Genomic DNA, 23765 nt, shown 5'->3' on the forward strand with positions numbered 1-23765 from the left:
TGGGCATCAGGACTGCAGACTTCCAACACCAATTTTCAGCATCTTTAGGTGTCCAATATTTCTGAAATGAAACTGGCCTGTAGGGTTTTTAAGGGAATTTATGTTGTTAAGTGAGCTACGTTTTTATTCCTCCATATTTTTTATTTAGGAAATCTGATAATTTCTCTGTGGTGACTGAGATAAATGATGGCATTACTACAGTTTCATTTTTTTGTCTCTAATGAGATACATTTGAATATAAGAATTAGTAACACAATCTAGTCTGTTAGCTTAAATTTACAGTTTATGTTATGGCGGTTTTACGTATTCCATACACTCATTTTTCATTTATTTTTGCCTTTCTTTCTCTTGTTAGTCTTTATTGTTTTCTCTCTCCTCAAACAAAAACTCAGGTTAAAATAAATTTCTATTTATAAATGCGATCTCTGTGTAAATACAAAGGAAAAAATATTTTTAATGACATGCTTTCAGCTGAGGGTGAGGGTAAAAATGTGACCCTGAAAGCAACTGAGGTCAACCTGACTCCCTTGGCTGTGTTCCTGGGTAAATTATACAACATGGGGGAAGTGAGTGATAAAATATATATATATATTTATTGACAAGCTCAAGCTGACGAGTCTCTAATTGAGTCTAGATGCACAGGAGAAAGAATCTTTGGCTTTCGTAGACGATAAGTTATGGAAAGCGTTACTTTGATATCCCAATCTTCAACATCTTAACCCTCCACCTGCTCTCTGGAGCTCTTCGGCAACCAGCAATAAGAAAACTACAAAAACAACAACAACAACAACAAAAATGCTCAAAAGTCCTCTGAGATTAAAACGTGTTTACATGTGAAATTGATCCAGCAGTGACATTTTTATGCCTCAGGCATCTTGAGTCCCCTAGGAGAGCGCTCTCAACCCTTGACCTTTTCACACTGCAGCCTCGTGCATCTGCCACCAGCGATAACGGCATCAAAATTGATTCCAATTACCCTCCAGTCCACACGAGCCTGAAGAGAAGGGGGTCAGCAAACCCCTGCCCATTAAGCAAGGACTGATTTATTTGCAGGATATAAAATAAAACTAAGTAAACACAGTGAAAACAGAGTCAGTGTTTCTCAGGGTTATTTCACAAAAAGAAATCTGGAAAAAGGTGCTACTTCAGCCCTAATTTCAGTTCAATTAAACAGTTCTGAAACCATTCTGCAAAGGCAGTTTGGTTATAACAATCACTCAGTCTGCATCACATCAGGAATCATTAAGAAGACAGAAATTTAAAGACAAATATTCACTTACAAATAGTGTAAGTGAATAAAAAGGCCTAGAACTGACAAAAAAAAGGAAAAGGTTGTAAATAACAAATGTAATGCTCGTGCTCTGCAAAACTCATAAAGGCCCAATAGGAATAAGATAAGATAAGATAAGATAACCTTTATTATAATAATAATAATCACAGGAATAATCACAGGAATAATGACTGATATCCTCCCTGGTTCTTGGACCTCAGGTTTGTAGTTTTTTATGAGGGAGGGATAGCTCAGTAGGTATCAGAATCAGAATCAGAATACTTTATTGATTCTGATTCTGATTCTGATACCTACTGAGGTAGAGTGGTGATCGAAAGGTCGGAGGTTCGAATTCACTGAACCGCTACTCTGAGGTACCCCTGAGCAAGGTACCGTCCCTACACACTGCTCCCGGGCGCTGGAGTGGTGGCTGCTGACTGCTTCACTGGGTGAATGGGTTAAATGCAGCGGGCTTATTTCCCTATTCTTTATTTTTGAGAAGGATTTTCTCCTTTGAGAGTTCATGATTCCTCTATTTTGAATTTGTTTCTTTTGTAAATTAGCTTAGCTTTGGAGTTCAGTTTGTCCTTTCATCAGCGTATCCTCAGTTTTCCATTTCTGCATTCTTAGTTTAGTTACAGTTTCTTCCTGTTTTATTTTGGTAGTCTTTCATTTCTGGCGCTGTTTAGTTTTATTGCCTTGTTGGCTCATTGTTCCTGATTAGTTACAGCTGTGTTCCCCACCTGTTCTCCCCTAGTTACCTTTTGTATAATTGTCTGTCTCTGCTTATCGTTTGTTGTGTTGTCCATTTTACTGTGTCTCCTTGTTCTGTGGTCTCAGTGAAATCTGATATTTGGATTTCCTGTTCTGCAAATGTTTTGGGATTTTTGGGTCCTTTGTTTATTTTGTTATACTTCTGGCATTAAAGGTTTATTTTTTAATTTTGGGTATGCAAGACTATAAGACACTCAATGTTTCATAACAGAGACATGTTTTTATATTCACTTTAAAAATCATCAACACTGGTTGGTATCCTGGTAACAAAGTCCAATATCTGTGAACATTTGATCTAATTTATGAGGGAAAAAAAGAGTAAAGAAAGTTGTGGCCATCAGGTGTAACCATGTGACCCTTATATCAAACTTCGAAGGAAAACTCTTACAAGCTTAAATGGAAAAACCAAATGGTCTTTGATTTTTCTCAGCGTTTGATTTTATTATCTCTAAGATCTTTCTATATATACAAATGTAACGCACTAATTTAGCAATCTGTGCTTAGAAATGCTTAATCTCAAGTGGTCATGTGACTTCTTCTGGACACTGTTTTAAACTGCCCAACTTGCAAAACTAGCTTGCTGGTGAGTAGATGACTAGTAGATAACTGGTGAGTCCGACCTCCAAAAAACATGAAAGTGACCAAAAATAATTCTTCTTCCTCCTCTTTGTCCTCCTCCCTTTAGGGCTCACCACAGTGGATCATCTCTACATGTCCTAAAATCCTAATACTGAGGCTCTGAAATGTGGAGAAACCATCTTTTATATATAGTCTATGCTTTAATCTTACAGAATATTCAAATATTCTCACTACGCAGGCTGCCATACCCTTTTCCAACTCAACTAGGTTACACTACAAGCCTCAGACATGGAGATATTACTCTTCTTATCTAGATCTCCACTAGAAAGTCTGTTAATAATTTTCCTAAAATGTTTATTCCTTTAACATTTCACTGGGACCAAGTATTACAGTCAGATTAATGTGTAATTTATTAGGGCAGTCCAAGGGCATCAGTGCCTGAACAGACTTCCCATGACTGTGATTCAGAAGCAGGTATTCTTATTTATTTATTTCTGTTAACTTGTTAATCCTTTGTGGAAAATTTCCATTGCTCTCATATGATCTTTGTAACTGTAATCCATTCGAATATAATAGCACATTTTAACAAATTAACCTGTCAAACCATTTCCAGCCAGCTAATTTTTAGAGCTAATTAGAGTTATGTTTTCATATTAAGTGCACTTCTGTATGCAGCATAATTAAGACTTTTAACTGTATTTTCACCCTCATTATAAAACCATGTGGTTTTATTCTTAATCTGCTCTATTTGCACTAACTGCATTCATCTTATTGTCATACATTTAAATTTCTTCCCTGACCCAATTTCTCCTGAATCATTAAACTTTCATTTTATCTTTTCCTTCTCTTCCATCTTTAATGCTTTTTTTCTCAATTACATGTTGATTAGGGTTTGAACATTTAAAAAATGGAGTTGTGAAGGCAGCATATCCTGTTAGTGTCTATACGAGCACTTCCAGTAAAATAAATGGCACAGAGGAGTGCTCTGTCATTTGCAGTCAAAAGAGAACCATCTCTCTTTAAACTTTCCATCCAAATGTGAAAAATATTGATTTTTTTTTTCATGATGTAAAATGGCCTTTGGTTTTACCCCCCGCCCAACCTACAGTAGGTGAGGACGCACAACTCTTAGGGGGAGAGAGAGAATAATGAATAGTGAACATGAGCCTTGTATTTGGATGAGTGCAGATGATGAATGACCAGAGGGAGGAAGTACAGGACCAGAGCAGAAGCACAGCCATTTGTTACTCTGCTGTCACAAATGTATTTTTAATGAATTTGCACCTCTGACTCTTCTGCAGAGCAAGACTGTTCCTTAAGGCCAATGTGACCCCAATATTTCCTCTGAAGTGGTGGCTCTGAATGAACCCACTTTAGCTTCTCCGGTGTAATGTAAATAACCTTGTCCTTCTGTTTGCTCAAACCATCAGTCTGGCTCCTCATTATTATCCGTACCTGTGCCCAGAATAGTTTCTGTGCTGGTAGCAGGTGTGGAGGTTTCACCTTGAATTACTACTTAGTGTGAAGCTCTGTATTACTCAACTATGTTGTTTTTCTTGGCAGATTAAAAGTCCTTTGAAACAACATCATTTACACTCCTTGACAGTCTCACCTAAAGTGATTTAAAATTCAAATTGTTCTGGTAATATACTGCGTGGAAGCCCCTGTAGATCACCCAGCTTTTTCAGTGAAATGTAAATACTTTCATAAGCCAAGTCTTTTCAGTTTTATCATGGGATTTGTTTAACATGCCAGCGTGATTAATTAAGAAAAGATACAAGGGAGAAAGAAGGGCAGGAGAACAAGTAACAGTGTAAAAGTTTTCTACCGCTTTCCTGCAGGGCAAACACCTTAAAGCATGACACTTATCTGTGATGAAGTCCAGAGGCAAACCAAGAGGAATATATTTCATACTGCACTACTGAAAGCCTTAGTTGGCTGGCATATTGGGGATGAGTATGATGTTGGAAAAAGCTAGCAGGAGATGGAGGTTAAGGCAAGGCCAGTAACATTCACACACCTCTGCCATTACAGCTCTTCTGCTTTTTGCATGTGGATGTTGAAACTGCAGGCAAAAAAAAAAGCTCCACACACAATCCTGGAATAGACTGCCTCATTTTACGTTACGCCGACGCACGAGATGATACACATGACACACATCAACATGTGACCTCAGCTGACACCAAGAATGACACACACATCATTGCATTTGCTGTGTTTCATCTGTGCTGTCACGCCGGTTCAACGGTCTTCTGGGTAATCGGACCCAGGCAGTCATCCATCATCAGCCTCCACAGGAAATGTTTTATGCAAAGAATAGATACCAGAAAATGCAATTCCACACACTGTAAAAAAACAACCAGACAGAGCGATAATTCACAGTCTCAGTGTACTCATCATTCTAACAGCACAACAACACAAACAGAGCAACAAAAGGCAATCCAGAAACGTCACCTTATTCACTTTTGTTAATGAATCCCATGACAGCTCTTTATGATATTGTTGTATTTGTCCACATTGAATAAGGAGGTCCTGTAAGTCAGGCTCTGACAGGTGTGAGTCCTTGGCCTCCGTGTATATCCACTTAGTGTCAATCCCAGCGCTCACCTTGGAGCTGTTGACAGCTTCCTGCTGCTGAGAAAATGTCATGGTGTGGACAGCCATGAGAGTCACATCCCATCCTGTGCTTGTCATGGCTGAATTAAAGCACGCTGGTGCAATGAGTTGGTGTTTATGAAGGCATCTCATTGCCGCTGGACGCCTCTGTGGGGCCCCTCTGCCTGCCTGTACGGCGGGTCTTGACAGGATTCTCCCTCGAGCATCAGTGGGCGGCTGTTCTTGTCTCTGTCTTTAACACAAGTCTGGTTGTCACTGTGAATGAAAATAAATGACAATGCTCACCGTAAAACCAAACACATAAATCTTTTTGATGCCAGTGACTACATTTAACAGCATATATTACAACATTTTGGGTGAACATAAACAGAAATACAGATAATTGTTTGATTTTTACTTTTATATGTCATTCTAATAAGAGTGATGAAACAAGGCATAAACATTTAAATGTTTCTTGTGTGTGTGTGTGTGTGTGTGTGTGTGTGTGGGGGGGGGGTAGTTCTACAAATGAACAAAAAAAACACAAACCCCACACAAAAAGTTCCCTCAATCACTCAAACCTTTGCATCAAAGGCAGAAAAAAATCCTCAGAGACTGAAGAATTTTTCCTGAGGTTTGAAGTCCTTAAATTAAAGTACATATAATCTCTTATTCACAAAACAAACAAAATCTTTCATGCTGTGTGGCAGCTCTTTTATTCTAGCTGACAGTTTCTACTTAACATGAGTCTTCAGCTAGAGAAACCCTCTGTTAATCACAGCAAATATCAATACCTTTCTTGACAGTCTTTTGTCATTGTGCTGTCTTCATAGATTTTTAGCATCGTCTCGGTGCGGTCATCGAGGTGCTCTTTGGGCCCTTGAAACCTGCGAGACACATTTTAAGAGATGATTACCAAAAAAAATCACACACAAACACAACATAACTCTAGCCACAGCCTTTCCTAATAAGCCTGTTTGTTTCTTTAAAAAAAAATAGGTCACAAATGTTTTGCATGTAGTGGGGATAAAGATACACGTCTACATTCACTGTGAATAAATGTCAAGGTTTTGCATTAGTATGTGTGTCCAATACTTTATATTTTAGGAGATCGTGCTCTCTGTCTTTATGTAATCACTGAATCATTGCACCCAGACATTTCTTGCATAAATTTGTGGATGAAAGACTTTTATGGACATTGTGTTACTTTCACTCTTTATAATTTACTTACTTTCTGAAAGCTGATTATTTTTGGTGGAGCTTTCGTGTTTGAGTAACGAGGCTGTATCGTGTTGTATTTCAAAATAAAAACTTTATAGTTGGGGGCTGTTTTTTGTGGCAGATTGATCCAAACTTTGTTAACTATCAGTGAGAGCTGCCTCTGTGTTGCCAGACATTGTAGTCATCCACTTTCTTAATACAACACCTGGGCTCAAGTCTCTCTTTCACTTTAGCAATGGACAGGATGTAGGGGCTGATCTGTCTAGCGATGGTGGTGAGGTAAGAGTTCTCCTGCTTCAGCTGCATCAGGTCCTGAAGCTGGGCTGCAGTCAGTAAACAAAGTTAATTAGACCTATTAAAAAAAGATTCTTTAAATTTGAATTTTTGTTGTCATTATTGGGGACAAACCTTCATAGATCTCCTGCTCATTCGTGACCCTCTGAAAAGTCTCATCCCACATCTGCAAAGAAAAGGTGCAAAGTAAGATGATTCTCACAGAGCAAAATGTTGCAGGAACTGCAGTTGGTTCACTCAAGGGATACATTGGCATTTGCAGTTTTCTTTTTTCTTCTGTTTGCATTCCCTGTAGTCTACATTTATGACAAATGGGTGAAAACTAGCTTGTTAATATGTAATATTTAGCTAGAGGTACCAATCAAGCACACATGTTGATAGGTTTTAATCAGAAGTGCCAGAACATACTAAATGTCAGGTATCACTCGGCGCACCTCTTCAAACATGACTCTCATAGTTTCTACTGTGGAGTACTGGGCAGCTATCTGACTGTCAATGTGTAGCGATCTGTCCAGGATCTCCCCCATTTTATCTGTGTTGATGATGGAGTGGTGCTTGGTCAAATCTCTGTGCAGCTCCTGGACCTGGTCCTTCAGATTCTGCATCTCTGTCTGCAGAGACTATAAACACACAGACATGCACATATATAGGGCAACCTGTAAGAACTTTCCTTCAAAATGATGGGTGTACAGATGCCTGTGAAGTGCAGCTGAGCATGAAAAACTTGCTGCTCACTACACAAGTTGAAAATGATCTCCTGGTGGAATTTATGCTGCTGTTTTTCACTGCTTTACTTTGTGGGCTCCTCGTGTACTGTTGCGTATCTCAGTATCTCAGTGCATCCAAATTCAGGTGATTTATAAAGTAAAAATAAAACGGTAAAATATTTCATTTATCTTTATAACTAATATACCCTATTTTCTACTGATTACAAAAGCCTACTAAAAACAACAAATCATCTTTTTTATATTTAAGTAGCTATAAGATGATGGTTCTCTTGTAACCATCATCTTAAGAAAAGAAGCACCTTTAAACCTCTTACTCCTTGGTGTAAGTATAATTAATTGTGCAAACTAAAATATTTTTGGACCTAAGGATTGGGTAATTACCACAAATCCTGAAGGTGAATCCACAATATCACAGGTCACACATATCAGCTCACCCTGTAGGCGTTCTCATAATTGCGGCAGTGCTCGGTGAAGGGTGTTTCCCTGCCCTCGGCCAAAAGAACCTTAGTGCAGATGTTGCGGTGAGAGGTGGGCCTTCGCCCAAACGCCGAGCCCAGGGGCATCTCACTGAGCGACGGGGAGCGACAAGACACAGTGAGAGGGGACTGGAGCCTGAAGAGACAGGACAAAATATATTACCACAATATCTTATATTAAAAACAAAATTCTATTCTTAACAGTCAAATTAGTTAATAAGTCAAAACCTATAATATGTTTACATAATTTATTATAGATTTTGTGTGTTTTGGTGAAATAATTAAATCAAAAACTGTGCCAGAAAGTCAAGAGAGTCTGGAACCTTTACAAAATTTACTACATGCAAATATAGTCCATTTTTGGTTCTATTTCTCTTTCATTCTTATTTTGTGGTTAACTTTATCATGCTACACATTTTTAAAGCATATTCAAAATGTATAAGTTAGACTAATTTATAAAGTCTCCTCTTTGCTTCTTCTTCCTTGGTACTTTGTAAGCTGTGCCGATTGTAACTCAAAGTTTTAAACATGTAACCTCATCAGTCACTTAGATTTATTATTGTAAGGTCTACCTTCCAATATAAAGCACCTTGAGGTGACTGTTGTTGTGATTTGGCGCTGTATAAATAAAACTGAATTGGATTTAGAAAGTATGAAAGTACAGATATGTAAGCTACCAAAATCAAGTATCCACTATATCTCACTAATGTCTTTGGTGACAAACATACATTTTTACATTTTCTTTCCATAAAATACTGCAAAATTTGGACAAAGCAGACCATCTGCTGCTGTTCATATTAAAAACTAACCACAGAAAAAACGACAGACAGCGACAGTAAATCCGCAGAGGAACTGTTTAGAAGTTGTCACTATCATGAGTGCGGTCATGAGTAAATCAACATAACTGCTGTCACTCAAAAGAGTAGCGCTTTATTGTCATCACTTCTCTGAAAGTATAAAGGTATGCAAGCACAGCATGTGGTAGCGCAACTAAACCTGCTTTTATCTGGGTCCTGGTAGGACCATAATTTTGGCTTCATGCCTAAAACAGCATAAACAACCAGAAAGGCGTTTTGTGGTGGGTGAGGTGTGAATGGATTACTCTCACGTTCCCATCTCCAAAAATCCAGGCTGTGTCTCAACACAGCTGATTAAAGACAGTACTAAAGCAGCAGCATTCTTTGCATGAAAGAACTTACATGTACGACTTCACTGAGCTTCTGTTCTGTGAAATTATGATAAAAATAGGGCCAGCCAGCTGGCTGTCCACCAATCCCTGCTTGCATTGCATCCTGCATTAGAAGCATTCAGACACAACAGCACATTCAGCTGAGTAACAGGCTACACCATGTGGGTGTTATTTTGAACTACCATATGGTAAAGAAAAGCTAATTTATTCCTCTGTTTCTGAATTGAGGTACAAAGTGAAGTTCGAAGACTGATCAGTCAAGCACCTTGTGTAACCGCTGCCATCCTACAGTGCCACAGGCTTCAATGGAAATGTACCCACGAGTGCTAAAGCCAGGCTCTGATTCATAAACAAATTTAGTCAAATCTACACAGCAGTGGTGACTTAAAGATAACTCCAAAAGTTAAATAAATATTCTGGGCTTACAATGCAAGTTAAGGTATATGTTATATACTCAAAAAGAAAAGAAATTACCTGCAACCTGGTGGCCTCTTACTCCTGCCTCTTTGTCCAGAGCTGATGCAACAGCAAACTTGTCTGAAACATGTATTTCTCTGTCTGCTCTACACGTTATCCTCTGAACATCCAGCCCCTGTCCTCCCAGTAGTGACGCCAGTTAAAGACTTCGCCCGTGCTAAAACAGTGACATCAACGGTCTGGAACAAAACGGTCGGGCGGCCCCTGCGTGCCAACTTACAGATGAATCCGAGAGAGTTCTGTGAAACCGGGATAAAAATAGTGCCAGGCAGCCGACTGACCACCAATCCCTACCTACTTTGCATCTTGCATTGGCAGGGCGTTAACTAAATTGCAAAGGAGAGTTGTCAGTATGTTGGCATTAGTGGGTGGGCTTAAGGACCTGTGAACAGTTGCGAGACACTGATGTGGAAAGAAAATGATCAGGGGAGTTTGTGTATGTGGATAATGACATAAAGCAAAACAAGAGAGGACTGAACTCTTCGTATTTTTATGGGTAGCGGCATGTGTCATTGTAATGTAATTACAATGTATAATTAATTTTATTTCATATTTTACTATTGAGAAGCACTTTGGTGTACCTCTGGTCTATAAATGTGCTATATAAATAAAGTATCGATTGATTGATGTGTCATATTTACTGTTGACTTAATATGATTACAGCTTGAGGAAAAAAAGAGAAAAAAAAACACTGTGCAGGAACTGTGAGCATGTGCAACCACTCATGCATCCTTCTCCTGAATGTTATCTGGCCACGGCACAACCAGACCTTTTTAATACAGGACGAAGGACCTCCTGTCCAGCCTCCACACGACAAGGTGAGTTACATAAATATATCAGCGTACAGAGCTTACAGACAGATGAAATAACTGCCATAGTGGCAGTCAGCACGGCGCCTCCTTTTGTCTCACTGCAGTCCATGTGCACTTGCAAAACATTTGGGGATTTTGAGTTTGGATGCTTCACAAGTGTGAAATTTTCTGCCCAGACTTTTGTTTACTTGGAAGAATACAAAAGATGCCGTGGAAATATTCAGTTGGTGAAAGAACAATGTAAAAATAAAACTCACAGGAAGGGATCAGTTAGTGATTACATTTAAAGTGGTTCTAAGCCAAATGATCTTACCGTATTGCAGCACTTGTGGAACCAGTGACAGAAGGAGGGCAGCGTGGTCCTATCTGCAGCAGAGGCTCTAGACAGCGAGCAAACTCACTTCTGTACTCTGTGTTGATCTAATGGAGAGCAGAGATAATGTCACTCAGCCTTATTCGGGTTAAAAAAAAGAAATAAATAGCACAAAGTACAAAGAAATATCAAACAAAGTACTTTAAGATTATACAACTTATTTGAAAATGCATCTGTGGATAATACAATCATAACACCCATGTCTCCATCATAGATTTTTTTTTATATGAGATATATTTGTTAGCATGTATCTGTTGCTTTAAATATTACGATTACAGATATAGAGACACAAATGGCAGAAACACTGCAGATATATTTTCTCGTAGACACACCTCCTGCTGTCTGCTTTGCTGATTGGATTTAAGAGATTAAAAATTATGTGAATCTTCACCAAACCAGGAAATGTCTTTTGAGTTCACGAATCTACATACTGAAGCTCTCCAGTTGCTTTAAGATGATTAAATGCCTCACCCAAGAAGTGTTACATATTTCTTTTTGCTTTCCTAGATTATAATCTATCTGTTTAACCAAGTGGCTTTTAATAATAAGTTTTAATAGCTCTTCCTGTATGAGTGATGTTTATTGCTGTCTGCAGCATTTATGTTATGTATTTCCACATATAACACAAAAACATCTTAGCCTTGCTTGCTGGAGTGTACTTACTTAGTCCTTTGCTATGTTTAGTGTGCCGATGTAAAATTCTGGGTAATTTGTTAGCCCATGTTTTGTTCTGATTCATTTATCGTGTGTCCTCTGTGCTTCTGTCGTTTTGCCAGCTATTTCTCTTCCTTATTTAATCTGTTGCATTAAGCTATCAGAGATCCACAGACAAACTGTGTTGTGTCGCTTATTAATAAACAAATGTAGTGCACGTTAAAAGGCCAAAAACTTTATATAAAAGAAAAAGTAGTTCTGACTAAAAAAGAATAACAACTAAAGGCTCCAGTGGATCGCTTTCTCGGTGTAACCTTTTTTATGTCTGAATGAATGCTGTTCCTACTTACTTTGCTGCTCTGCACTGGTTTCAGTCGATGAGGGAGCTTCACAATCCTCTTCAGCCTCTCCATGAGTTGCTGTGTACGCAAGAACATCCAGGTGTGATTCAGTGACCTGTTTAACCTCCCCAAGACACTGTGGACCTCATCTATTTAAAAGCCTATTCAGTGCAGCTAATACTGCAACTTTTCTCTTGCCAAGAAAACTTCCCCAGAAAGAGCAGAGCCCTTTGTGTACGCAGCAGACAGGACAGTCTCCTGTTATTAATCCATGCTTCTTCTTCCATACTCACTCATTCTTTTGTACTCACTCATTTCTTTTACTTTTGTACATCTTATACTGAAGGGCTGTTTTACTTTATTGCAAAAAATACTAAAATACTTTCAAAATTATGGACATGGATCACAGCTTCTGTTCACCCAGTTTTTGCTATACTTACATAGCCCATATCCAAAAACTCAAACTTGTTAGCCGAGCTGAGGAAGGCTGAACAGGTGACAAGGTGGACCTTTAAGGATGAAAAGTTAAAGATTAGAGTAAAAAAAAAACAGATGCAAGAAGAAGAAATTTGCAAATGTATACAGATCTATATAATACAAATCTACTGAAATAACCTATTAGCTGTTTTGTTTTTTACTGTTGCTTTCATTGGCTGCTTGATTTGTTTTTGAAACATAAACTGTTTTGTTAAGTTAAAAAAAAGAAGGTGTAATGGGATGAAATTCTAACCCAGAATGTTTAAAAAGAGAAACCCAGAGCCTTAACAGTCGAAGAATTTTCCCAGTTCAGATACAGTTAAACACGAGTAGTTCCTTGTTGTAAAAAATAGTGATGTATTGTTTACTTTATAATCTTTATCGTTTGCTATCAGCTGTTTTCACCGTACTGTTTTTATTTCTTTATTACTGTTTTCCTTTAGTTTTGTGATGTAATTTTCCATAAACAGATTCTATTTGGTTGGCTTTCACAATGTGTGACACGACGTCAGCTTTTACAGCTTTTACCTGAGTTTTTGCACCACAAATTGGAGTGCTGCTGTATTTAGCATTTTAACCACTAAATGTATTATGAAGATGAAATAATAAATAATAATCATCACAACCTTTCTGAATTAATGATTTTAAACATTGTATTACACTATAAAAGTTTACATTACATTTATGTCAATATTTTTGTGCAGATACAGCCTTGATAGTATTAAACTGTATTTATAAAGGAAGGTTTTTGTTGTTGTTTTCTTTACAAGGTTTCTTGTATTTAATTTGTTAGATTGTATCCAGTGCCTTTAAAATGTGACAAGTGTTAATATGTGACCAGGTGGGAGTGATACTCGTCACACAATTGCCACAGCCCAGTGCATGATGGGATTGACACTGAATGGGCATCTTGTGTATCCACTCAGAAACCTGCAACTTTGATAAAATCTCAGCATTTGATTCATTTGTAACCACAGCTCAACACTGGCTAATTGAATATGTCTCAGTTAAATCAAAACAGATCATAATAAGTTGATTTATTATTAGAATTATATGCAGACAGATTTTTATACTTTATTCACTGCATTATTGCAGTACAATCAGGTAATTCAAGTACTTTTTGCTCATATTTTGCGTTTTTACTCATTCTTTTACTAGTTCTCTTAATTGCATATTTTTATGTTGTTCTGTGTGTACTCTTAATTTATTAAGGATCCGAGTATTTTCTTTCAAGGTCTGATAGTTGTGGAGAAACAGAAACATTTGTCTACTTTACAGCACTTAACCTGGAGGGTAGGTAGGAGTGCAGTAAGGTGTGACAGTTGCTCCTTCAGTGCTTTCTCCTTCTCTTCATGTTGGCTGCAAACACACAAATGCACAAATATGTAAGACTACACCTTCACATTCACGCTTGCCACAATACACAGAGGAATCAGCTCAGGAGATGCAACCGCAAACAACATACTCCATATTTCCAGGAGCTAATCTATCTGTCTTCTCTTGTAACAAACACACAAGCACAGATGCCGGCTCAGATACACAAAGCCTTACATAAATAGCCTTTAACGCCCTTCCGGGAAGGCAGCCGCTGGCTGGCTTCCAGGCAAGAGGGAGACAGAAAGAGATGGAGGACACCGGCCACAAAAAATCTCATTAAAGATCCCCACAGAGTGCAACTTCATACACTCACCCACTCAAATACATAAAATTGTTCCCATTCAATCATGCACACGTACACATGGAGTGCTTGGAGAGGCGAGCAAAAGTGCTTGCAATGTTTTCCAGACAAAATAAAAACCTGGATAAACACAAATTTAAGTTTGCGAGTTTATCATCAGTTGGTGATAAGCCATTAGTCTTTCATAAATTTTACCTGACGTGCAGTTAATTGAACCAACGTACTAATTAGCTGCAACAGTGGCATTTAATCAAAGTTTACTGATTCTAATATAAATCTATTTGTAATTATTTTCGTGGCATAGAGTCAATGTTAAATAGTTTGAGAAACAAAAGTTCTGCACAAGCAAGCAGCTAAAAAGTAAATAGCAAAGTGGGAAAGAAAAGATAATATTCTCAAGACAGTGTATTATATATTTTCACTTGACCCATCAGTCGTCGTAAATATGTTCTGTTTTAATGCAAAATGTAGAAAATCTACAGACAGCTTCTAGGCTTTCCCGGAGCAGTTGCTTTTGTTGATATTATAGACTTCAGTAAGTCTGTGATTTACATATCATTTATTTGTTTTCCAACACTTTTCAGTTAGCCTTATTTTCATTGAATGGATGCAGACACACATATAATCTTACTGAAGTGGTTTAAATTCAGCTCCATGCTTTGATGAAAATCCAAGAAAAGGTGTTCGGTGCGGACAGAGATTATTCCAGAGCAAACACGGCACTGCTATTTATCACCCTGTGCACAATGCAGCATGATACAATGGAAAAGGGTACCAAGTCATACAGTGACAGTGGATAATGGCATTCAGCCTCGTAAATATTATGACACAAACTGTGTGGAACAATGTAAGAAAGCTAACTCTTTATAAATGTGGTTTTTACCTTTGAGCTGCTTTTAACAGGATCTTCTTCCTCTCTTCTAGTTTTTCCTGTCAGATCAGAAAAGAGAAAACAGACTCTTTTATCCACCGTAAAATAGCCTTGAGGTCTCTAACATTAATTTTCAACATGTAAAATCCACAGTGTGCTTTCTGTTCTGTTTGATTGTGCATTTTGCAAATAAAATTCACTCTTCTCTCACAATTAGGTTAACAGAGACATCCAGTGGCCAAGCAGTGCTAATGGTGCCAGAATGTGCCATGTGTTATTTCTGTGAAGAAGATGATTAAGGCAGATGGTTAAATCTAAGCAAACTATCTGACAGCCATTCAGTTAGTCCAGATTAGTCCACTTCTCTGCAACTAATTTAATCTAAGCAGACCTGACACATTAAATCCTGGTAACCCAATGGATCATGTGAACATAATAAAAAACATTTGGTGTTAGAGATGATCTCTGCATTCACTTTAAACCCAAAAATATTTCTATAGACAGAAGTTTAGAGACAGTTGGATCTTTTTCCAGTAAACAATTTTAAGATTCAAAGAAGAGAACAGGGCAATAACCCTTTTTCTAAAGCTAAGGGATCATTTTAACATCTTTACACCTCACCACACCTGTCATCACAGCGCCTGTTGTGGTTACAGTGTTTAAACATTCTGATGCATCATCATCAGAGCTAGACTCAAACACTGTCAACACATTCAAACAAATATTTGTGTACGCAGTTTTCTTTTCCTACAGTTGGCTGGGGAGGATAAACAACAGCACCTGAATAAAATTGGATCAATATGTGACCTGCAAACTGTTGAACAGACTGCAGATTGCGTTCTCTTCTTCCTCCACGTTCAGACACACTTCTCCTAGCATAGCTCTCAGCAGAAGGATCGCCTCTCCAGTTGAAGTTTGCAGTTCCTTTACCACCTACAGAGGGAAAAGAGCGCTTGGTGACAATCGTGAGCTTTTTAACAACTTAATGAATGGGAATCATCTTTTATTTCAGGGAATGCAAGATCGTTCAATCGATTGTAGCACTTGATTGTACAGATATACTTAATAAAGTCCTTGAGATTTGGACTGGTTTAGTGTAGCTGTTTTTTTTATTGCCCAGTTCCAGGTAACACACAAAACACAACAACCGCCCTTATTTCTGAAATATGTCCCCAAGCACCTTCAAGCCAGAGGACATGGTTTCTCAGCCAGGCTGGGGATCGGACCTGAGGCAAGAGGAGTTTGGAGTTAAAGTATCTTCAGGTTTTGTTAATATGTGAAGGAAGAATAGAGCAGCAGACTGATAAGACCTCTACTCACAGTAGAGCCTGTGCACCTCCTGATCCAATGGTAGTTTTGATATCTGACTAGGATCTTATGAACCAGAACATAAGAGATGATGTCTCTCAGATGCCTTGATGAAAACATCTCTTTACAGTCTTAGTTATGATGGTGGAGGCGTGTTACAGGGAAGATAGAGGTCTGAGGAACTATGCTTGAAGTGCTTGTCCTGTAATCTGGACCAGGATAAGTGGCAAAAAATGGATGGACATACTGGAAATACTTTATTACTTGAAAATGTCACATATATGACTGGACAGTTCTATAGACTTTGGGCATGCAAGCTTTTCTTGGTAAGCCCAAAAAATGGGCAGTCAAATAGAAGCACAAATTAAAATGTTATTTTAACGAGCTAAACAAATTTTGGGAACACCTGCACCGCATCTCACATTATTATCAACACTTCATAGTACCTGAATTATTCATAATGCTTTTTTTTTTTTTTGCCTTGAGTGTCATGAATATGTAGATGAACAAACAGGACTCTCTCACCAGCACAGCTTGGTCCAACATCTCACACCCCTGCATGTAAGCAGTTTCAATATCAATGCAGTGACTCCGACTCTCCCTGGGGAAAAACAAAAACACACCTGAATTAGCATGGAGAAGAGAAGAGAAGAGAAGAGAAGAGAAGAGAAGAGAAGAGAAGTTCTGACAATCATAAATTTTATGCAGCAGGTTCACTCACACTTGCATGTCCCTGAAGCATTTGATGCAAAGCATAGACTTATTCTCTGTAGAGAATAGGATGTAAGGTTCCTCGTGGAGAGCTGTGGAGACACAGACGCCTTTTAACTTCAGCTCACAGGAGTGCCAGAGTTAAAGTACTGCTATTCTGTTATTCTAGTGGGCCGTATGTAACAAGTAAGGTTCATAATACAGACACAGGTTGCTGATTAAATTTAAAGACCACACTCATACTGACTGGGGTGTTAACACCACTCCTTTTTATGCTGCGTTTAAAAATTACCCACCACTGCGTGTGAGAGTATGATTAACATGTAGCCAGGAAAATTCAGCCACAGCGCTGGAATAACTACAGTTCTTATGAACATGTTTCTACACAGGTGTAATTGAGCCTCGTAGGTGAGTAATTCTTCTGGAGTAAATTACAGGTGGCACTCACAGCATTTCCTGTGTTTGGCTTTGGTGCGTTTGGCCAAGGACACAATCTCATGGTGGGAAAACATTCTGGCCTTGTGTGTCAGCTCCCTGCAGGTGGCGCACAATGGCTGGCTGCAAGTGTTACAGTAGTACATCACCCCTGTGTCCTGTATAAATAAGAATATTTAAGAATGTTTTAAAAGATTTATGAATATGTTTTATATTAAAATTTTCACTGTTGTACTCAGTGGTCATTTAGACTTTAATTTAGAGAACATATATTATAGGAAGAATGTGAGCAGCATTAAAATTGCATATGAAACATCAAAAAATTAAAACTGAAAAGCTGAAGTGAAAAATTTTGAAGTTCTACAAACACTCCTGCAGAAATTAAGAATTCAGCCCCTTTAAAAGCTGCATCCCTGTTAGCCTTTGGTTTCTCCTATGCACTTATAAAGCCCAAGTAATAGGTTGCCTGTTTCCTAATATGTGGCTATGAAATAAGCATGCCATTAAAAGGGACTGTTTTGGATCCTGGTAAAGCTGGCTGGGTTAAGCATGTGAACCGTATGTTTTAAGGCTATTTACTCCTGGGTTCAAGTGAGCTTTGAGGCCATTTACTGCATGCCTTTCTCCTGGCTTTCCTGTCATAATAAAGACTAAAGAATTGGAAGCCTTTAAGAGAATGTAGGTAATTTTCTGGTTATCCATGGGCTCATTTAACATGAATTAATGTTGGTCTGTTAGATCAGTACCTTTTTGTTGCTTTCCTGGTCACAATTGGCACATTGCACCGCCTCCTCAGCATCTGCATTGTTGTCAACAAGAAACTTCAGAAGACGGTCCTCTGGTGGGAGGCTATTATTCCCTTTTACTATAGATGGGTATCTGTGGCAAAGACAAACAGCTTAAAAAATATATGTTAAGAGGAATCATGAAAGTTATCTACAAACAGTATTTTGTGAATTTTCAAGTTCACTCCTGCTGGGAATCACTAAAACAATAACGACACAGTAATATGCAGCTCATCCACTCATAACATATAGGGCATTCTAAAAAAAAATGCAATAAAAAAGGGCCTGACTGTCAGTCTATATCAGAGAATAATTTGCTTTTCTAAACTACACCAGACAGATTCATCAGTTTGCAAATCGTGACAGTGTTTTTACAGGAGGCTGTGATTCAACACATAGTAATTTAAAATCTGTATAACATGCAAAAGATCCATTCCATTTTGCACAAAATCTGCTAAATCAAAAATGTGGAGCTACCAACTGTGGTGACCCCTTGTGAATAATGGAGCATCTAAAAGTAGCTTTTAATGTGATGCAGCAGAGAGTAAACACACCCCTGTCACAGTGTTTTCTAAAACACTGGGGGGGGGGGGGGGGGGGGGGGCGTTAGTGCTTTTTTCAAAGGCCTAACATTTTCTCATATCTTATATCTCATATCTATCTTTCTTCATAGATAGATAGATAGATAGATAGATAGATAGATAGATAGATAGATAGATAGATAGATAGATAGATAGATAGATAGATAGATATTTCCAGTGATCTGCAAAAATATAACAAAATCACACATAATATAAGACCGAAATATTTTTTTAAAAAAGAAAGAAAGAAAATTGCAAAACGAGCTTGTCTCCATGAAGAAGAATAAAAACCTTTCAAATATTTTGGTGCAGTATTGCAGCAAGCCTGAGGGGGCAGCACTGGAGACCTAAACACTGCCGCTGTCACCGGCGAAGAAGAGAAAGCGGAAGACTGTCAAATAAACGTGCGCTGTAGCGGAGGTTTGGTGGTGTGTTATCTGGAAATTTCTAGCAAGAGCTATCTCTGTAGGGAAAACGACAGCGTGTGTAACCTTTTCGACAAAGCGACGTTATAGTCAGCGTTAAACATGTCTGTTATTTCAGAGGAACATGTTCGAGGTGGCAGCGTTTTCAAGGATATTAGCGCAGACGACGACGACTGGCAGCCCACTGAGATTGAGAGCCTGTGTATGAACTGCTACAAGAACGGTACAACACGTTTGCTTCTGACCAAAATCCCTTTCTTTAAAGAAATAATTCTGAGCTCCTTCAGCTGCGCCAACTGTGGCTGGACAAACACTGAAATCCAGTCTGCGGGTCGGATTCAAGAGCAAGGCGTGTGTTACACGCTTAAAGTCAAAACAAAAGAGGACCTAAACCGGGAGGTTGTAAAAGCAGACAGCGCGACCACAAGGATCCCCGAGCTGGATTTTGAAATCCCTGCCTTCACTCAGAAGGGCTCTCTGTCGACCATTGAGGGTCTTTTAGACAGAGCAGTCGCAGGATTGGAGCAAGACCAGGTTGTGAGGCGAGCCACACATCCTGAGGTGGCTGTGAAGATAGAAGAATTCATCCAGAAGCTCAGGAAGCTAAAAGAGGTTGAAAATGAGTTCACCCTGGTGATTGAGGATCCATCTGGGAACAGTTTTGTGGAAAATCCTGTAGCACCGCAAAAAGATGAGGCTCTCACAGTAGCCTTCTTCAAGCGGACAGTCCAGCAGGATATACAGCTGGGAATAAAGGCAGATGATGACCTGGATGAGGAACCAGCTGGCAACGACCTGGAGACGATGAGAAATGAAGTTCTGACATTCAACACTAACTGTCCCGAGTGCAACGCACCAGCCTCAACCAACATGAAACTGGTCCAGATCCCCCACTTCAAGGAGGTAATCATCATGGCCACTAACTGTGACAGCTGTGGCCATCGGACCAATGAGGTGAAATCAGGTGGAGCGACAGAGGCGCTTGGCACCAAGATCACCCTGCACATCACCGATCCTTCAGACATGACCCGAGATTTGCTGAAGTCAGAGACGTGCGCCGTCATCATTCCAGAGCTGGAATTCGAGCTGGGAATGGCAGCCCTGGGTGGGAAGTTCACAACTCTTGAGGGCCTGCTGAAAGACATCAAAGACCTGACTGTCTCCAAAAACCCCTTCATCTGTGGGGACAGCAGCACTGCAGATCGGATACAGAAGCTGCGTGAGTTTGGAGAGAAAATAGACAAGATCATTGTAGGAGAACTCGATGTCCATGTCATCCTTGATGACCCTGCAGGGAACAGCTATTTACAGAATGTCTACGCTCCGGAGCCAGATCCCGAGATGACTGTTGAGAAGTACGCCCGCTCGTTTCAACAGAATGAAGAGCTGGGACTGAATGACATGAAGACTGAGAATTATGAAGAGAAAAATAATGTGCCAGCAGTATCTGGAGGGACTGAATGAGTTTATCTGTGCTAATTAATGTCCAAAAGAAATCCCAGTATAATTAAGTTGCTCCATATTTTCGGCCACTTTGACTCATTTTAAGTTAAACACTGGGTGAATACTCCCTTTCATTGGTATGTTGATCAATGAGAAGAATTCCAAGTTTTCTAAATGTACTTTAAAAATAAAAGGCATATAATAAGTTGTATAATAACACATTAAAATGCTGTTGTTAATCGTACATCCTTGATGACTTAGTGCATTCTTGTGAAATCCCTGAAGATGGCACTGCATTTACTCAGATTAAAGTGATGTTTTCCTTTTAGTGGGCCACTTTCTGTGTGACAAATGTATTTATTTTGACACCTGTAAGTGTGCCAAATACTGGTATTTAATTGGCAGTTTGGCTCTGCTCTTTGATTTGGCAGATTTGACTCTGAAAGCTGAATTTTACTTTTTGTCATTGCCTTGAGTCTGAAATACAAATTCTCACTTCACTCATTTTTTGGTAGTGTTCTCAATTTATTGTACCTTGAACACAACATTTTAAACTTATTTGTTTAGAGATTATCAATATTTATTTTTTTACAGCGTAAAATATCCTATTAGCCCAGTATTAACTGACATGGAAGAAACTGCAGCAAATTTCTAATTTCAAAGGTTGAATTGGAGTGTTTATGTTTGATTAAGAAATCAATTTGAACTGAAGAGCGATTAGTTGTCTATAAACCAATTAAATTACCTTACATCTAATTAATACTGAATAAAATCACTACCTTGGTAAGAAAGTGTCTTATTTTCATACACCTTTTTAAGCCTAGTTGTAGACCTCAAAACTTGTTTCACTGATTTTTTTTTTTAATTGTTTAAATAAAGTGTTTTTAGAACCCTCTAAACCAGTTTCCTACACGTGATTCAACCCAGTCCTGTTTTTAAAGAAATAAATACAGGACTGGGTTGAATCACGTGTAGGAAACTGGGTTAGAGGGTTATAAAAACACTGTACATGCAGATTGAAACCCAAGTGCTGTACGACCACATGTAACCAGTTTTTGTTATATTACCACATCTGCACAGGCCCGTTTGACTTAAATATTGTTCTTCTTGCCTCCACTATGAACATTTTATCTAGTTTTCATAGCAACCGGGATCCATTGTGTTCTACTAATAGAGTTGTGAGTTCCTAGATTATGTGGTTCTTGAGTGAGCAGCTGTTAGCTGATGGAAATAGCTGCCAGACAGTGGGCCCCTGTATCCTGAGCTCAGACAGCAGAGCAGAGTGGCTTTGTGCCCACTGTGTTATTAGTGTAAAAAAACAGATCCAATATGTAAAAACATATGTGTTGGTATTACTTTGACTTTTACTGTTGACTATATAATCTGATGCACCTCATGACAGTTAAACTAGCTCTGAGGAAGTTAGATGCGGGGTTCCACAGTCATTAATTTTTCAAGAGAATTGTATTTTAAGAAATTCACCTACCTCATTGGCAGTGTAATATGGGTATGTGTAAAGAATCAATATAAATTCAGATATAAACCCAGAGGAATTTGATATACAATGTTTTGGTTTTTTAAAGCAGTTCCGGGTTTGAAACTACAAGAAAGTAGAAAGCATCTCAGAATAATTAAAATACTCTCAAATTCATCACCACTATATCTGATTCAGATAAGACAAAGTCGTATGCGTTCTGACACAGTAGAATAAGACTGATACTGTGCATCAGAGGACCTTTTCTATGGACCCATGCTTTGATGAGGGAAAGTTAACACTGCAGATCTGAAGGTGACTGTGAACCACGGGTCATTCCTTAAGAAGATATTAAATGGACTGCTATCATGTGACTTCTTTTGATTGTCCTAAGCTGTTAGCACTGCTGCCAAATACCAGTATGCTTTGTTTGCTTTGTGACATGGCTTCATGGAAGTTGCAGCCCCTTTGCGTATTGGGGCCAAGGGCTAAATAAGAGACTGGGTTGACCCTGCAGCTGCTCCAGCCACTCAGTTCTGCCCTACCCACACCGGGCCAGCAGTGGGTCATAGCAGCGCCCTAAAAAACAAAACAGTGAGACTTGATGTTCTTCTTCAGTCTCCTGCACAATTTACATGGAACCAATCCTGTTGAGCAGCGCTGCCCAAGATGTGTTTTCAAGAAGTAAAGTTATATTTTATTATAAGAATCCAGCTTTTATCATATTTTGACAGTTTTACTCAACTTTCTAATACAAAATATAAGTAATGTTGCTGTAAATTGTGTAAGGTTGTAATTCAAAATGACAGTGTCTTAAGCCACCAAAACCACAAGTCATTCACTTTGGTGTGATGTGGAGGCTCAGGTCTCCTAAGCACATACTAAAACAGCATGTTTGACTTATACTTTCATAGTCTAATTTGACCATGACGAACTTAAAAGTGCCCTCTCTTACCCACAGAGGGGGCAGCTGAGGCGATTGTCAATAGTCCGACTTCTCAAGCAGCGGGCACAAAAGATGTGGTAGCAGTCCAATAAACATGGGGACTGGTACTGCTCATGGCACAGGTGACACATCAAGGGGTGAACATTAGCACAATCCACTTTACACAGACTGCCCAAGTTGTTGAAGATTCCTCCTGCCATCTGGGAACAGAGTACACGAATAACAACAATCCTTTAGTTTGTTCTTGGAACAGCCTTTTTTTAAGACTACAAAATCACATTACTTTAAAAAGCTTTCGATAGTGCTGTGATACTGAATTACACCCCAGAGACCAGGCCAAGAGTGATAATGAAACACTTTGATCATGAATAATTAAACAAGGACAACATTTATCGCTTACCTTGTCAGACAAGTAATACCAGCCTGTAAATTCGGTGACTATGCACAATCCACAGATCATAAATATATAACATAAAAATAGGATGTCATCACTAACATTATATCCACTATCAAACTAAACTTACTGTAAATGTAGTAGGCCGGTCTGTGGAAAGCACAGAGTGGCTCTGTCTTACCTTTTAGTGGTGCTATCAGCTACCCACAGCAGGAATGACAGCAATGCAGAAACTCTTCAATAGTAGGGCGATGGGCTCTGTCTGCCAGGCAGCTGACAGCACACACACACCTCATGCCAGCCCCCACGTGTTGCCAAAGTGCAAAAGGGAAATTTAATATTGCCATCCCACACAGACTGTAACAACAGTTGTCCTATTTCTAATGTCCTCCTGCTCAATCCCACGTGTTCATCTGGAATATGTACATATATTTATACAACCTACTCATTCACA

General features: G+C 38.9%; 2 protein-coding genes across 2 annotated transcripts; one reads left to right on the forward strand and one right to left on the reverse strand.

Moving 5' to 3' along the window:
* Positions 1–1918: 1918 nt before the first annotated feature.
* On the reverse strand, positions 1919–23456 carry rnf207a (ring finger protein 207a). Its single transcript, XM_085274815.1, is given in 20 exon segments — positions 1919–5436; positions 5438–5494; positions 6013–6105; positions 6645–6762; positions 6848–6899; positions 7168–7353; positions 7896–8073; positions 10729–10835; positions 11793–11861; positions 12224–12292; positions 13547–13619; positions 14822–14868; positions 15617–15742; positions 16643–16718; positions 16839–16920; positions 17277–17421; positions 18010–18142; positions 22927–23117; positions 23318–23355; positions 23442–23456. Coding segments are annotated over 18 exon segments (1884 nt in total). The 5' UTR covers positions 23318–23355; positions 23442–23456; the 3' UTR covers positions 1919–5354.
* On the forward strand, positions 18993–21002 carry zpr1 (ZPR1 zinc finger). The gene has a single exon (XM_085274814.1). It carries the CDS (start codon positions 19157–19159, stop codon positions 20516–20518), a length of 1362 nt encoding a protein of 453 aa, XP_085130940.1. The 5' UTR covers positions 18993–19156; the 3' UTR covers positions 20519–21002.
* Positions 23457–23765: the final 309 nt, after the last annotated feature.

The sequence above is a fragment of the Mchenga conophoros genome, linkage group LG5 (assembly GCF_057382185.1).
Source record: "Mchenga conophoros isolate Kocher_MC1m ecotype Shallow Benthic linkage group LG5, M_conophoros_male_GT1.1, whole genome shotgun sequence".
Classification (NCBI taxonomy): Eukaryota; Metazoa; Chordata; class Actinopteri; order Cichliformes; family Cichlidae; genus Mchenga; species Mchenga conophoros.

Coding starts and splice junctions, on each gene's coding strand:
- zpr1 (XM_085274814.1), top strand. CDS start 19,157: ATGTCTGTTATTTCAGAGGAACATGTTCGAGGTGGCAGCGTTTTCAAG.